At 44.8% G+C, this 18,353-nt stretch overlaps 1 protein-coding gene across 1 annotated transcript in view; it reads right to left on the reverse strand.

Annotated features, from left to right (window-relative positions):
• ARHGAP23 (Rho GTPase activating protein 23) overlaps positions 1-17,968 on the reverse strand; it is a 77,652-nt gene extending 59,684 nt beyond the window's left edge. The window contains exon 1 of the mRNA XM_075845818.1: positions 17,729-17,968. Within this exon, the coding sequence (XP_075701933.1) occupies positions 17,729-17,782 (54 nt within the window). The 5' untranslated portion in view covers positions 17,783-17,968. The remainder of the gene's footprint in view (positions 1-17,728) is intronic.
• Between the last annotated feature and the right edge of the window lie 385 nt (positions 17,969-18,353).

Below are 18,353 nucleotides of genomic sequence, written 5' to 3' on the forward strand. Positions count from 1 at the left end.
TGGTTTCTGAACGACTTTTCTCGGAAAGCCGAGGTAACGGTAAGTCTATGAGCCCGTACATCACTACATCAGCTTTATGAAAAAGTCGATCAGAAACCAAGGGGCTCAGCGTTCACCCGAGCGCTTCTGCCGCTTCGTTTTAGCGATCAGTGGGGGTCTCAATGCGGAGTCTCCTACGCATATGTGAACAGAGCCTAACATATATGCATATATAATCATTGAATGTCACCTAAATTGCAAATGATCTTACGGAGCCAGGATCCATGCAACTGCACAATGAAAACTGCATCTTGAATCCGCCAATATCGAGGTCAGTTTTTGCTATTTCTTGACAACTCGTCAGACTTCTACCTGCACATCGCTGTCAATTTCACACTCGCTGGAAGAATTTTAACCCCTCCTTCACTACACTTCGGCTTCACACCCAATAAACAGTTGTTTTCAGAGAGGGCATGTCATTTCTGAAACACACATGTCATTTTTGAAAAGGACTCCACAAAAATGCACATCTGACACTATAACCCTTTGCAGAGCCGGCTGGAGCACATTCTTCACACGCGGCACTACGGGAGATACAAGACTGGACACAAAAACACTTCAAAGAATAATGAAATGAAATAACATTGTAATATTAGCTAAAGGTAAAGTAAAGCGCTTCATTTCAAGCCTCTTTAAATTCCGCAAAATCTAGCAGGATTTCCGCTGCGGAAAATCCGCACCATTTCCTGCGTTTTTTACTGTAGAAAATGGTGAGGATTTTGCTGCGTTCTGGCCACTTTCCGCAGCGGGGATTGACATGCTGTGGTCCGAAAAATACGCAACGCAGGTCAATTTCTGGTTGGAAATTTTACGCAGCGTGTGGATGAGATTTGTTCAATCTCCCCCACTTTGCTGCTACTGTATTCTGCTGCGTATTTTCCGTCCGCAATTCCGTCCATAAAAAATGCAGCAATTCCGCTACGTGTGGACGAGCCCTTAAAATAACCAATCTTGCAAAAGATCAAGCTGCCAGAGGGTTAAAATCTCATCCAAACATCCCCTTTTCATAATTGAAGAGTAATCAGCTGATCAGGTTCAGAAACCGCGGGAGAACAGCTGATACCGCCAGGGGAAGTTGCGGCTGGGGAAATACAGTAATACATGCTGGCTATACCAATGAATGGCTGACCATGTACCAGGTTACAGTCGGAGTTCACCAGAGCAAGAGCCGCTGTTTGGAAGCAGCCCTGGCTATGGCCTCATGCACACGTCAGTATTCTGGTCAGTATTTTGCTTCAGTATTTGGAAGCCAAAACCAGGAGTGGAACATAAACAGAGAAAACTTATAATGGAAAGAATTGCACCTCTTCCGTGTTTTGGACCCACTTCTGGTTTTGGCTTCCAAACACGGAAGCAAAAAACTGACCAGAAAACTGATGTGTGCATGACGCCCAACAGAGGGAGCAGGGTACCCCTCTCTATATCATTCATATTCTCTAATAAGGGATATGGAAAGGAGTTGTCTTACTGAGAAACCCCCCTTAAGAGGAATAAGCCAGTGCTAGCAAGAGGGATTTGATCTGGTTTATTCTGTCTTCCAGGGGTCATTCCCATTTTTCCTAAAAAAAATTATAATTCAGAAAATCAAAACCAGGTTGCAAACGTGGCCAATACAGGTGGAACGCAGAAGCACAAATACATTCTTCTCATTGCTGGCCAATGGTTTCCACATATGTTCAGTAATAATACAACAGATGTATGATGGCGGACGGGCATACTCTGTACTAAACTACTGGCTCGGGCTGGAAACCATAGACCTGAGCTCAGCGACTAAAATCAATACATCAATAAACCTGTAAAATTCTGTATTAATGTAAATCTGTTCCAGCCACTGAAGTAATGGAAGTCATTTATATTAAAGATATGTAACGCCTTATACACAGCACAACCCAGACACGCAGGAATCCCTATCAAATGTATTAGGATGTAGAAAGACAGGTAAACAGAAACAGATGCAGCAGAGCTGTGTTTGCTAGCAGTGCAACTCAACATGATTTGATCAGACTAAGGGCTCATGCACAAGACCGTTGTTTTCTTCAGTGTGCTATCTGCTTTTTTTTGTGGATATCATACTGAACCATTCATTTCTATGAGGCCATGCACACATCCGGTTTTTTTGTTGTTGCGGATCCGTGTGTCAAATTTTTAGAGCAGGTCCTATTCTTGTCCGTATTTGCGGTCAATCTCACCCCCTCTAGTGTATGGGTCCGCAAAGAAAAACGGACAGCACACAGAAGACACTAGGATCCGCAAAGATGCCTAAGGGATATAGGAAGCAGCCCATCTTGATCTCGGGCAGGGCCATAATGTCCGTGTGAATTTTGTGGGTTAAACTGCTCTCCAAAAACACACTTTATTATCAATCAATTTAACAACCGTGCAATTTGCGGTAAAAAAGACAACTCTCTTTCTTGAATTAAGTCAGGGAGAATTTGAGGGTTACCAAGTCGGGGATCCCAATCTATGGCATCCATATGCCCAAATAGGGTGAATGGAAAGAGAATTTCCTCCTTCAGTTGTGACCCTCAAGATCGGTGCCCTCTTTCAGGTGTGAGTATCTTGTAATATGTACATGTTCCTGTAGAACCCCTTTAGGGTCTTCACTAGCTTCATATCATACTGGCTCCTAGATCTGTCAGCCCTGTTACAAAACACATGATGACTTCCCAGTGCCACACAGGCAGAGTATTAGGGCATGACCACACGTGGCGGATTTCCTCCGCAACTGTCCGCATCAATGCCGCACAGAATCTGCGTTGCAGATTCTGCTGCGGATCTGCACAAAATGTGCAGAAAATTGATGCGGACTAGCTGCTGCGGACTGCGGTAAAAGTGCTTCCCTTCTCCCTATCAGTGCAGGATAGAGAGAAGGGACAGCACTTTCCCTAGTGAAAGTAAACGAATTTCATACTTACCGGCCGTTGTCTTGGTGACGCGTCCCTCTTTCGGCATCCAGCCCGACCTCCCTGGATGACGCGCCAGTCCATGTGACCGCTGCAGCCTGTGCTTGGCCTGTGATTGGCTGCAGCCGTCACTTAGACTGAAACGTCATCCTGGGAGGCCGGACTGGAGACAGACGCAGGGAGTTCTCGGTAAGTATGAACTTCTATTTTTTTTTACAGATACATGTATATTGGGATCGGTAGTCACTGTCCCGGGTGCAGAAACAGTTACTGCCGATCGCTTAACTCTTTCAGCACCCTGGACAGTGACTATTTACAGACGTCTCCTAGCAACGCTCCCGTCATTACGGGAGCCCCATTGACTTCCTCAGTCTGGCTGTAGACCTAGAAATACATAGGTCCAGCCAGAATGAAGAAATGTCATGGTAGTAAAACCAATACGCTCCGCAGCACACATAAGATCTGCGGACTTCATTGCGGAATTTTGACTCTCCATTGAAGTCAATGGAGAAATTCCGCCATGAGTCCGCCACTGCTCCGCAACAGACAGAGCATGCTGCGGACACCAAATTCCGCTCCGCAGCCTATGCTCCGCAGCGGAATTTTACGCCTCGTCTAAACGAACACTGCTAAATTAAAGTGTAAGTCAATGGACAAACGGCTCCGCTGCGGATTAACGCTGCGGAGTGTCCGCAGCGGAATTTAAGTGAAATTCCGCCACGTGTGAACCCAGCCTTACAGGGCTCTATGCCATCGAGTGTGTTTCATGGGTATAATACAACATGTATTTAGTGGCAGAATGTTACTCTACTCTTCAGCACCGCATCCTTCTATAGGACACACAATACCACAACATGAAGCTCTGCCACATACACAACGTTGTAAGGGCATGACCACACGTGGCGGATTTCCTCCGCAACTGTCCGCATCAATGCCGCACAGAATCTGCGTTGCAGATTCTGCTGCGGATCTGCACAAAATGTGCAGTACATTGATGCGGACTAGCTGCTGCGGACTGCGGGAAAAGTGCTTCCCTTCTCCCTATTCAGTGCAGGATAGAGAGAAGGGACAGCACTTTCCCTAGTGAAAGTAAACGAATTTCATACTTACCGGCCGTTGTCTTGGTGACGCGTCCCTCTTTCGGCATCCAGCCCGACCTCCCTGGATGACGCGCCAGTCCATGTGACCGCTGCAGCCTATGCTTGGCCTGTGATTGGCTGCAGCCGTCACTTAGACTGAAACGTCATCCTGGGAGGCCGGACTGGAGACAGAAGCAGGGAGTTCTCGGTAAGTATGAACTTATATTTTTTGACAGGTTGCTGTATATTGGGATCGGTAGTCACTGTCCAGGGTGCAGAAACAGTTACTGCCGATCGCGTAACTCTTTCAGCACCCTGGACAGTGACTATTTACAGACGTCTCCTAGCAACGCTCCCGTAATTACGGGAGCCCCATTAACTTCCTCAGTCTGGCTGTAGACCTAGAAATACATAGGTCCAGCCAGAATGAAGAAATGTCAAGTTAAAAAAGCAAGACGTATCCGCAGCACACATAACATGTGCATGACAGCTGCGGACTTCATTGCGGAACTTAGAATCTCCATTGAAGTCAATGGAGAAATTCCGCCATGAGTCCGCCACTGCTCCGCAACAGACACCAAATTCCGCTCCGCAGCCTATGCTCCGCAGCGGAATGTTACGCATCGTCTAAACGAACACTTCTAAATAGAAGTGGAAGTCAATGCAGAAACGGCTCCGCTGCGGATTAACGCTGCGGAGTGTCCACAGCGGAATTTAAGTGAAATTCCGCCACGTGTGAACCCAGCCTAACACCCAATACTGACACCAAGATTGTGTGAACCAAGCGGTACTAGATCTGAGGGATTGTGCACAGAGGGGTCTCAGATTCATTCTCCCCATCTACAGTCACCTAGAACATGAGGTGTTTAGTGCCAAGGACGTGAGCGGATCCTTTGACATAAGGAAAGCCTTTTCCAAAGCTTCAATTGATGAGATATCTGCCCACCCTTCAGTCTCCCCATGAACAATGACGACAACCATCCTTAAAAGTAAAAATTCGGGTCCAATTCTATCTAAATTATTTTGTTCCAATCGCAAGTGCCCCGATTGTCACTTTGACATTACTAATGCGAGTTATCAGGGCAGAAACATTCAGTATATAGGTATGGGGAGGTATAATTGTAGTGAATTTTCGGTGGTCATTTGCTCCGATCACAAGGATCAATGATCGGTTATGTACGGGGACGAACAATCGTTACTACGATCGCTCGTCCCCATACATTTCCACCATGATGGCAGCTCATGAACTTGTTTGCCTGATCTATGGCCCGTGTTGAGAGGGTCTTTAGGACTTGCTTTCCCATGTTCCTGCAATGTATATATCTTCCCTCATCTGACCATACTCTTCATGAAATAGCACAGGATCCAGCGGAGGTAATATTTATATATACAGAGGATGGAGTGGATCAGGACACCATTATGTGAAGGAAAATTAAAAAAATCTGCAGCAGATATTTCTGAGAGTCGGTGGCAAATCCACTACAAATCCGCCGCAAAAAACGCATGTATTACATGTGAATTGTGTTGGGATTTGATGCTTTGTCCAACGACCTTAAATCCGCTAGATGTGAATGGGGTTTTGTAAATGCACGACGAAAATCTGCAACAAATCCGCCAAGTCTGAACATATCCCTAGAGTGTCATGCTCTGGAGCACTGGTCAAGCACTTAAACTGCTGTGGAACTACAACTCCCAGCACTCCCCAACAGATTATAAAGTTCAAGACTACTGCTCTGAAGGAATCATGACGAGGCAACAAGGGCCTCTTGGGGTAATCTAATATTTTTGCAAACTATACCATTTCTGCAGTCAAGCCCATATCTTTATCTCATGGAAGGGACATGCCTGCTCGACAAAATACTTTATGGCGATAAGCGGCATCCATTCACTTACTCTGTTAATACACAACGTGAACATAATAAAATATACCATAAAACAGCGCCACCCGCAGGCCAAATTACCATGAAATATTGTAGAATGCTCATAAAACTTTCCAGACCAGCAACCTTTGAATAAAATTAGACCCAGCACATGAGACAGACAAAGCTTATATTGTCTGATGAAAAATAATTGTTCTCATTAATACCCTATTGGGATATTTTGTGGAAATTGCACATTGTCACGCTGCATCATAAAGCTTCCGGCTCAATGACTGTGTGAGATCCCATTGTAAGACAGGGCAGGGAGCAGGAAGTTGTTCTGCACAGGGTCCCAATGGTCTCGCAGATAGAAACCAGGCCACATTATTGTAAGAGGGATAAACCCCCTTGCGGGCGGGCGGTGCACACTACTACTCCACATATACAGTACAACATCCGCCTATACCTGGATCATGGAAATGAATGGGGGAGCTGTTACCATGACAACCAGACTGTGAAAAACATCTTTAATGCAAACCACAAAAATGCACAAGAAACCATAGGAATGATAGGGGCCCGAAACGTACATGTCGTAGCAAGCAGATCAAAACATGATCTTTATATGTCAGCGTTCCTGTCACACACAGGGAAATGCAACCGACCTACTCATAGCTTACTATCAATTGATTCATTTACTCAGAGACATTCCTGGAAATTACTAAAATTATTGTCTGTGTGTGTATGCACGGGTAAAATTACATTTGTTTTATCCCCATTATGTGTATATATATATATATATTCGTTGACAATTTCTTCCGTATTGGAATGTCTGTTGAATATAAACTTGTCTGATCCTATTGTTTTTCGCTTCCGATAAGCGGCACCATATATACCTGGCAGCTGCTTATCTCCCCTCCATAAAACGACATACCAAACAGATGTTTATGGGGGCGTCTAGAAAGACAGCTATTGGGGGATAGAGATGGCCAGAGTTCTCTCCCTTTGCAATTCATTCTTAATAAATGTTTTACGTTCTACTAATATAAACAATGGATAATAACATTCTTGTTAACGTACAAGCGCTGGCCAGTGTTTTAACACTTGTGACCAGCGTAACTTATGAGCTTTAAAAAAATAATAATAGTAATTGAAGTGATTCTGGGAATTTTGGCACCGTCCTTCACAACAGAGGCCGACACTGCTTCAGTTTTTCCAGTCATCAGCTTTAAAGTTCCGTACGGTAATGTAATGATCGCGTAAAAGTCAGCGCCAAATACAGATCTCCGTAAACCTTATTAGGAATATACCAGTATACACATAATATTACACTGATGACTTACTAGTATTTTATGGACCAGAAGGAAGTGAGTGTATCTGCACCCAATGAATGGCGCACTCATCTGACGGCAAAGTTGTTTCATGCAGGGCAGGACTGAGGCAAAAAAGCAGCCCTGGCACACAAGCCCCAGCAGCCAACGCACTCTGTCTAAAACCGGCCCTGGCCCTAAGCCCCCCAGTCACAGCACACAGCACACGTCGTTCGATTCGGTCCAAAGTGATTTCTGTTGAATGTCCGATTACAGCACTTTTTTATGAGGTGAAAATTTGTTCCGGTGGAGCAGCGAGCTCACAGCTTATGTGCTCAACATTCAGCTTTCCCCCTTCCACATAGAGCAACACATACGGGGTGACGGAACGTGACACTTGATTGAGTGATAAGAATATTGCTGAAATCTGCAATAATGTTCTGTAAAAGAGAACTGGTTCAGCCACGTAAGTAACTTTCTTATGCAGCAACCTCCTCACTACACCACCTCCACCCAGCAAAGTATCCTCAGACAAGGCCACGTTTCAGGAATTGAACCAGGGTCCACACAGAAGACACTGCTTAAGCACCAGACCACCAGCTCAGGCTGATCTCTGAGCTTTCTTATTGTCCCCATAAGACCAAATGTAAACGTCACTTCCAGCAGGAATAAGAACATGTCATCTTTGGAAGAATTTGTTGCCAACAGTTGAAAGCAAAGGTAGCGCGCTGGTAAAGATCTCTGCTAATAAATTTGAGGCGTGAGGACCATGTGGGTTCTATCCCCAGGATCTTCAGCCTTAAAAGCAGTTAACCGCCACGCCACTGCACTGTCATGTCCCAATGTCATCCAAGGTTTTTCTTGTTGAAGGTCCGATTACCCGTTTTGTTTTTTTAAAAGAGGTGATTAATGTGTCCATGTAAAGCTGCTGTGCAGCTAGCGCACAGCTTGTGTGATCCAAGTTGAGTGCAGGAATCACTTCTGTAAAATGTGGGTTCTAACCCCTACATTGTCCTCCTGGTGACCTTGGGCAGCTCCCCCCTTCCCAAAGTGCCACCTATATAGGAATGGATTATGATACCTGTTTGAGTGATGAGTATATTGCTGAAATCTGTAATAATCTACTATATAAATACAGCTGTCTCAAAAGAGACAGCTGCATAAGTAACTTTCTTTACATAATTAACTTTCTTATGCCGCAACAATCTCACTGCACTGCCTCAGCACCACTATAAACACAAGACAGCAAAGTACCATTTTAGACAATCCACACATAAGGATTTGAACCAAGGACTGCACAGAAGACACCCACCATTCAGACACCACTTAATCACCACACCACCAGCTCACATCTGCATCATTTTTTTTTATTTTTTTATTTTTTTATTGTCCCCAAATTAAATCATTTCCAGCAGGAATTAGAACATCTCATCTTTGGAAGATTTTGTGGCCAGCTCTCAGTAGCACACTGGTAATGTTCTATGCTAAAAAGCTACAAGTGTCAGGGAAGTGTTGGTTCTATCCCCAGGATCCCCTCCTTGTGTCTCAGTTTTGAAAGTCTTTCACCAGTGCATGTTCACAAGGTGAGGCATCCTTTTAAAGGCGAAATGCATTGCCCTGTTCAGCGTCAGCCGCTTGCCAAAATTGTTAGAAAAACGTCTACAAGCAACAAACTTGTATAAGTGAACAGACCACCATGTCCCACACAAGTAGCACGCAGGATGCTTTGAACCTAGGAACATGGGCTAACTCCATAGAAAACTAAGCCTAGGCACTAAAGCCCTAAGCCACAACACTGATATACTGCTCTCTCCCCAATATGATGTAAAGTTTTTCTTGTTGAAGGTCCATGTACCCCTTTTTTAAAAGAGGTGAAAAATGTGCCCTTGTAAAGCTGCTGTGCAGCTAGCTCACAGCTTGTGTGATCTGAGTTGAGCGCAGGAATCACTTCTGTACAATGTGGGTTCTAACCCCCATGTTGTTCTCCTGGTGACCTTGGGCTGCTTCCCCTTTCCCAAAGTGCCACATATGGAGTCCTGGATTCTGATACCTGTTTGAGTGAAGAGTATATTGCTGAAATCAGTAATAATCTACTATATAAATACAGCTGTCTCAAAAGAGACAGCTGCATAAGTAACTTTCTTATGCAGCAACAATCTTACTGCACTGCCTCTACACTGCACTGCCTCTACACTGCACTGCCTCTACACTGCCTCTACACCGCACTGCCTCTACACCATTTTAGACAATCCACACATCAGGATTTGAACCAAGGACTGCACAGAAGATACTCACCATTCAGACACCACTTAATCACCACACCACCAGCTCACGCTGGCATCTTAGCTTTCTTATTGTCCCCATAAGACCAAATTAAATCATTACTTCCAGCAGGAATAAGAACATCATCTTTGGAAGAGTTTGTCGCTAGCTCTCAGCAGCAGAGGTAGCGCACTGGTAATGTTCTATGCTGATAAGTTAGAAGCGTCAGGGATGTGTTGGTTCTATCCCCAGGATCCCCTTCTTGTGTCTCAGTTTTGAAAGTCTTTCACCAATGCATGTTCACAAGGTGAGGTGTCCTTTTAAAGGAGACATGCATTGGCCTGTTCAGCGTCAGCCGCTTGCCAAAATTGTTGGAAAAAGGTCCACAAGCAACAAACTTGTATAAGTGAGCAGACCACCATCTACCACACAAGCAGCATGCAGGATGCTTTGAACCTAGGAACATGGGCTAACTCCATAGAAAACTAAGCCTAGGCACTTAAGCCCTAAGCCACCACGCTGATATAATGCTCTCTCCCCAATATGATGTAAAGTTTTTCTTGTTGAAGGTCCATGTACCCCTTTTTTAAAAGAGGTGAAAAATGTGCCCTTGTAAAGCTGCTGTGCAGCTAGCTCACAGCTTGTGTGATCCGAGTTGAGCACAGGAATCACTTCTGTACAATGTGGGTTCTAACCCCCATGTTGTTCTGCTGGTGACCTTGGGCTGCTTCCCCTTTCCCAAAGTGCCACATATGGAGTCCTGGATTCTGATACCTGTTTGAGTGATGAGTATATTGCTGAAATCAGTAATAATCTACTATATAGAGACAGCTGCATAAGTAACTTTCTTTACATAATTAACTTTCTTATGCAGCAACAATCTCACTGCACTGCCTCTACACCACACCACATCATTTTAGACAATCCACACATCAGGATTTGAACCAAGGACTGCACAGAAGATACTCACTATTCAGACACCACTTAATCACCACACCACCAGCTCACGCTGGCATCTTAGATTTCTTATTGTCCCCATAAGACCAAATGAAATCATTACTTCCAGCAGGAATAAGAACATCATCTTTGGAAGAGTTTGTTGCAAGCTCTCAGCAGCAGAGGTAGCGCACTGGTAATGTTCTATGCTGATAAGTTAGAAGCGTCAGGGATGTGTTGGTTCTATCCCCAGGATCCCCTCCTTGTGTCTCAGTTATGAAAGTCTTTCACCAGTGCATGTTCACAAGGCGAGGCATCCTTTTAAAGGAGAAATGCATTGCCCTGTTGAACATCAGCCCTTGCCAAAATTGTTGGAAAAACGTCCACAAGCAACAAACTTGTATAAGTGAGGAGACTGCCATGTACCACACAAGCAGCATGCAGGATGATTTGAACCTAGGAACATGGGCTAATTCCATAGCAAACTAAGCCTAGTCACTTAGGCCCCAAGCCACCATGCTGTCACATTGTGGCCGGCTCTCGACAGCAGAGGTAGTACACTGGTAATGTTCTCTCCTGATGAATTAGAGGAGTAAGGGACATGCGGTCTCTATCCCCAGGATCTCCTCCTTGTTTCTCAGTTTTTAAAGTCTTTCACCAGTTAAAGGCATGGTGTCGCCCCAAAAACATGTTTTTTTTTTAAATTTAAACATTTAGTGTGTGGGTGATTAAACATTGTTCAAATTTTTTTTATTTTTTTCGCGAGTCAGGAAATATTATAAATTTTTTCAAATTTATAATACTACCCATTTTTGGTCACTAGATGGAGCTGTTTGGAGCTAGTTCCCAAAATTGCAGCATTGCAACATTGGGTTAAAAGCTATCGCTCTAGTGAGCTCTCAGCAATCCCCCCTCCTTTATCCTGGCTAGTGCCGGGATAAACGAGGGGTTTGAAAGGTTTAACCTCCTACACTGTGTGTCGCCATTTTTTGAGGTAACCCACAGTGTAGTAGGTTTACATGCAGTAGTAAACACACACAAACACTAACATACATTGAAATCGCTTACCTGCTCCTGCCGCCGCGGCCCGTCCGCTCCCTTTGCTGCCGCTGTTCCATGTGCACTTGTCCGGAAGCCGCGACCGGAAGTAGTAATATTACTGTCCAGCCGCGACTTCCGGTCCACGGGAAAATGGCGCCGGACGGCGCCAATTTCGAATAGGACTGTGTGGGAGCGGCGCATGCGCAGTTCCCACACAGACGCCGTACACGGCAGTCAATGGGACGGGAGCCGTTCGCAGTCCCTATGGGACTGTGGCTGCCGTATTCCATGTCTGTGTGTGTCGTTAATCGACACACACAGAAATGGAACAAAAAATGGCAGCCCCCATAGGGAAGAAAAAGTGTGAAAATAAGAAACAGTAAAACACAAACACACAAATGAAAATAAACGTTTATATGAAGGCACTAACATCTTTAACATATAAAAAAAATATTTGTGATGACACTGTTCCTTTAAGGTTCACACGGCGAGGCATCCTTTTAAAGGAGACACGCATTGCATTGTTGAGCGTTAGCGCTTGCCAAAATTGTCGTCACCTTCAAGCACAAGCAACAAACTCGTATAAGTGAAGAGACCGCCTTCTAACACGCATGCAGGATGTTTTGAACCTAGGGACATGGGCTAACTCCATAGCAAACCAGGCTTAGGCACTTAAGCCACCACACTGTCATGCTGCTACACTCCCCAATGTGATATAAAGTTTTTCTTGATGAAGTACCGATTACCATTTTTTAAAAGAGGTGAAATGTGTGATCCAAGTTGAGTGCAGGAATCACTTTTGTACAGTGTGGGTTCTAATCCCCATGTTGTCCTCCTGGTGACCTTGGGCTGTTCCCCTTTCCCAAAGTGCCCCCTATGGAGGGATGGATTATACCGGTTTGAGTGATGAGTATATTGCTGAAATCTGTAATAATCTATTATAAAAATACAGCTGTCTCAAAAGAGACAGCTGCATAAGTACCTTTCTTATGCAGCAACAATGGCACTGCGCTGCCTCCGCACCACTATAAACACATCCCAGCAGAATTCCCTTTTAGACAAGGCCATACATCAGGATTTGAACACAGAAGACACTCACTGTTTAGACACCACTTAATCACCACACCACATGGATTGTGCTCAGTTTGTTCTCTTATTGTCACAATAAAACCAAAATGTAAATGTCACTCCATAAGACCAAACATAAACGTCACTTCCAGCAGGAAGTGTCATCTTTGGAAGAATTTGCAGCCGGCTCTCAAAAGCAGAGGTAGTACACTGGTAAAGTTCTTTGCTGATGAATCGGATGAGTCAGGAACACGCGGGCTCTAATCTCAGGATCTCCTCCTAGAAAGCCCTTCACCAGTGCAGTTCATTTTGCCCTGTTGAGCGCCAGCCGCTTGCCAAAATTGTCGGGAAACCGTTGTCACCTTTCAGCACAAGCAGCTCACTCGTATAATTAAGGAGACTGCCAGCTACCCCACCAGTTGCATGCAACATACCCAGGTACTTAGGCTAACACCGTAGTGTTCCTGAACTCCACACTTTAGCCCCCAGTCACAGCGCTCTCATGAGACAATGTGGTCAAAAGTGACTTCTGTTGAAAGTCAGATTACCGCGTTATTTTTTAGGTGAAAAATGTGATCTGGTGGAGCCGTCGTCCTTCAGCTTATGTGTTCAAACACAACAGTAAATGCCACTAACACCTTATTAGTTAAACGCTTTATCGCCGGCAGCGGAGAAAAATATATTCGCAGGACTGACGGGCTTTTTTTAGAATGTTTATTTCTTGTTAAAGAATGGCAGAAGGGGACATCATGTCTCCACAGGAGCGCTTCTTTAAGGGGTGTAGGAACCTCAATATAAGGCCTTATTTACACGAACGTGTTAAACGTCCGTGGGATGACCGTTGAAACAGCGGCCGCCCCACAGATCTTTGTAATTCGATGTGGCTGTTCACACAGCCGTTGTTTCAACGGACCATGTGAAGGGTCTGTGCGAAAATAGGACATGTCCGTTCTTTTCACACATCACGCATCCCTCCGCGCTGATCACGGATGCACCTCGGACGTGAAAAACGTCAGTTCTTCATGTCAGATATGTGCAGCGTTCGTGTAAATAAGGCCTAAATCAAGTAGAAAAATAAATGACAATCAAATTACAAAGACGTGATATTTTTATTTCTTTTTAAAGACTATCTTCTCAGAGCAAATATAAAGCAAGAACATTGTTATTTTTACATGGAAAGAAAGTCAAACAACAGGAGGCAAGATGATCATTTTAGGCACAACTCGGAGCAGTAAAGCTCATTTAAAGTGCATATGGTCTTGTCTGTCCCACCCCATCACCTTCATTTATTAACCATTCTTCTCCACACTGTACAGTAGTTTATACTTCTTATTCTTACTAAAGATATTGCACAAATATTATACAAGAGAACGGTGTCAGTAATATCTAGAGAAGCCGAGTAGTTCCTTAAAGGGGCTTTCCACCTTCCGATAACTGATGACCTATCCACCGGATAGGTCATCGGTACACGATCTGTGGGGGTCCGACCCCCCACAGATCAGCTGGTCCAGTGCCTCCGTGCACTGAACTTACATGCCGGAAGCAGTTGGCTACGGCCACGGAATAGCGTCCGAGCTTCAACAGCACGGCCGCTATGCTATGGACGGAGCAAACTGCTTCCGGCTCCGTACATCGCATTATGTGCCATAACATCCGGTGCCCGCAGGCCACTGGAGCGGTTTAACGGTGCGGGGTCCGGCTGCCGATGATATACTGATGACTTATCCGGTGGATAGGTCATCAGTTGTCAGAAGGTGGAAAACCCCTTTAACAGATTACGTCTAAACCAACTTTCTGTACCACTTGTTAGAGCCGGGTCACCATAGATAACACATCTGAGAACAGTTTTGAGACCGACACAGATTTTGGTTTTCACAAAGTTTTCCACTTCAGGGTTTTTAGATCTTTTAGTCAGATGTTTCTATGGTTACTGAAGTACAATTATAAACATTTCATACGTTTTTAAACTTTTATTGACAAATACATCAAGTTTATGCAAATACTCAATATTTACAGTGTTGACCCTTCTTTTTCAAGACTTTGGCAACTCGCTCTGCCATGCTGGATGTCAGCTTCTGGGCCACATCCTGACTGATGACCAATTCTTACCTAATCAGTGCTCGGAGTCTATCACAATTTCTGCGTTTTTTTTTTTGTCCATCCACTTTTTGAGGAGTGACCACAGGGTCTCAATGGGATTGAGCTCTGGGGAGTTTTCTGGCCATGAACCCAAAATGTCAAAGTTTTGTTCACGGATCCCATTAGTTCTCACTTTTGCCTTGTGACATGGTCCATCATGCTGGAAATAGCATTGTTCATCCCGAAGTGGCTCCTGGGTGGTTGGGAGAAGTGGCTCCTGGGTGGCTGGGAGAAGTGGCTCCTGGGTGGCTGGGAGAAGTGGCTCCTGGGTGGCTGGGAGAAGTGGCTCCTGGGTGGTTGGGAGAAGTGACTCCTGGGTGGTTGGGAGAAGTGGCTCCTGGGTGGCTGGGAGAAGTGGCTCCTGGGTGGCTGGGAGAAGTGGCTCCTGGATGGTTGGGAGAAGTGGCTCCTGGATGGTTGGGAGAAGTGGCTCTTGGAGGATGCTTAGATACCATTCTTTATGGTAGTGTTCTTAGGCAAAGTTTTGAGCCCACTCCCTCGGATGAAAATCAACCCCACACATGAATGGCTTTTAGGATGCTTTACTGTTGGCATGACGCAGAACTCATGGTAGCGCCCATTCTTTCGTCTCTGGACAATCATTCTTCCAAATGTCCCAAACAGTCTGAAGGGGGCTTCATCAGAGAAAATAACTTTACCCCAGTCCTCTGCAGTCCAATCCCGGTACTGCCTGCAGAAGACTGTCCCCAATGTTTTTCTTGGAGAGAAGTGGCTTCTTTGCTGCCCTCAACACTAGGCCAGCCTCCATAAGCCTTCACCTCACTGTGCGTGGAGATGCACTGACACCTGCCTGCTGCCATTCCTGAGCAAGCTCTGCACTGGTGTAGAACCGATCCCGTAGCTTAATCCTGTTTAGGAGACGGTCCTGGCACTTGCTGGACTTTCTTGGGCGCCCTGAAGCTTTCTTCACAGCAATGGAACCTCTCTTGTTGAAGTTATTGATGATCCGATAAATGGTTAAAGGGGTTTTCCCAGCAGGGACATTTATGACATCTCCACATTATATAAAAAAAGGAGATTTTTGAAGCAGCACTAGTCCCGAGTATGGTGCGGTGCACGCTGTCAAGCCAGGCAAACCAACTCCAGCACGATGTATATCCAAAGAAGTAGTAGGACAACAGCACACGTCTTCAAATCATCAAAGTGGTTTTATTGTCAAGACATCCACAAACGACAAGCAACGTTTCGACCCATAGTGAGTGAAGGGTCTTTGTCAAGCCTAAGGCTACAATTAAGGCCAATTCACATATCGTGTTTTTTTGCAACATTTTGATACAATTTAGCAAAAATGGAGAAAAAAACAAACAAACCCAATTTGACCGCACGTGTGAATACTCCCATAAAGCAGTCTGTCTGGAAGCGATAACCTTTATCCTCGGTAGTTTATGGAAAGCTCCTAAAACCACACAATCCGTAAACGTAAAAACACACACACACGTAAAAGTTTTTCTGTGGGTCCAACTCTACTAAAGACTCATAACACAGAGCAATCACTAGTCCTATGCAAACCACATTCAACGCTGGAATAAAAATGTTGTTTATCATTATTTGTGCATTAAAAAAAAAAAAAACAAAAAAAAACAACCAGGTTAGGCCCCATTCAGATGGCGATTGTGCTATCCACCGGGCGTATACGTTTTTTAAATAAAACCGTGGACCATTGAAAACGTATACAAACGTGTACCGTTTTCTGTTTACGTCTGTTTTTTATAGCGGGTACGTTTAGCAGATAATTCATATGGTATACGTTTCTGTCCGTTTTTAACCTAAGAAAATTTATACGTTTTTGTTTGTATTTTTAAAGTGAACACTGATGGAAAAAAAATAAAAACTGGTGCATTTACTGTATGTAAACGGATACAAATGTATAGCATTACATTTGCATGCGTCTTCCATTGAGATCGATAAAAAAAAAACGTTACGTCGCATACACGTTTTTTTTAAAGTATATAATAGCGTAGCAGACTACGGTTTTCAGTACTTTCAAAAAAACAGCATCCCAACGTGAACCATGACAATGTAGAACGAACGGATGCAATTTTGGGCTACGTTTGACCCATTACAGTCTATGTATACGCTGAGCTATAAGTTTCAATACTTTTTTAGTGTTTAAAAACGTATACGCCCGGCCGATAGAACAAACACGATGCGAATGGGGCCTAAGTTACGTGGCGCCATTCTGGTACCTCGATACGGGTAAACAGGCCGCCATGCTCTGCTCCGTCATAGAGGCAGAACGAAAATACCAAAACTCGGGATCTGTTGCATGACGGTGCCCGGCGGAACCCATAGACTTTGATAGGTTCTGTTGGGTCACCGACATGTTTTCCATCTGCCGGACATATTATTGCGCTATTGTGTCTGGGAAAAACAACGGAATCTGTGCCGGAGGCCCCTAAGACTCGGTTTACACTGGTGGTTGTTGCTACGTTATTCCATTTCATCATTTTTACAGAATGAGATACCTTTCCGTTAATGGCCCATATAGATTTTAATGGGAATTCATTTCAACGGCAAATGCAATTAGTACGTTTTTGTTGGCAGCCAGAATAACGCAATCTGTAACCACATTCTACTCGGAAAAAAATAAAAACCAGGAAAAATCCGGCGCTCCATTGGTCGATGGATAAAAACGGATCCTAAAAGGAAAGCATCCATTGCGTCTGTAAGTATTCGTTCAAACAAGTGTGGCGCAGACGTGAACCCGGTTATCGCTCTGTGGACGCGACCATAATATATATATATATATATATATACGCACACATACACACATATAGATAAATCCGTACAGAGCGCGTTGTGCCCGATATATACACATCATGTAAGTCGATATCCCTATATATACACACACACACACACACACACACACACACACACACACACACACACACACACACACACACATATAGAAGTGTATATACATATAAAATGGTATATAGAGGACGCCCCTCAGCAGCAGCAGATACAAGACGAGCTCTATCTACTTGTGGGATCTGCCACCACAACCCCACCCTGCCCCCAGCCCCAACGCGTCCTGGCGCAGACAAAGTCGCACGGTGCCAGGCGTCTCTTACCTGAGCGGCGGGGGAGGACGGAGATCCCACCAGGCAGAAAGCCACGCCATTCATTTAGGTGGAGGGGCCGGGAATCCCTGGCAATGGCCGGAGCCTTCCTCCTGTGTCTCTCTCCGGCTCGCAGTGTGTATAAGTCTCTCCCTCCTCACAGAATGACAGAGGAGCTCCCCTCCCCCCTCCTCCTGCTGGAGGCGAGGGGGAGATACAGGGCAGAGCCGCCGCTGTTGGGAGGGGGGCGAGGAGCTGTCACACTGGGGGCACTGACAGAGAGAGAGAGAGAGAGAGGACACAGGGAAGAGGAAGGAGACGAGAGATAGACTAGAAGAATGGCAACTGATAATAATCCAGACCGGGGCAACCAAGACAGCAACATGGCCATGAGATAAAGAAAGCGGCCGGGGATGGAGGAGTCACAAATGAATATATTCATGTATACATAGTGTCGTGTTTATATAGATGCAGCTGAGCAGTAAATACATATACTAACATATACTAACATATACACACACACACACACACACACATATATACATACACAGCGTCACCATAGGAACTGCAGAGAAAAGTGGAGCAGTTGCCTATAGCAACCAATCAAATGACAGCTTTCATTTTGAAATCTGCAATA

The sequence above is a fragment of the Rhinoderma darwinii genome, chromosome 13 (assembly GCF_050947455.1).
Source record: "Rhinoderma darwinii isolate aRhiDar2 chromosome 13, aRhiDar2.hap1, whole genome shotgun sequence".
NCBI classification, from domain to species: Eukaryota; Metazoa; Chordata; class Amphibia; order Anura; family Rhinodermatidae; genus Rhinoderma; species Rhinoderma darwinii.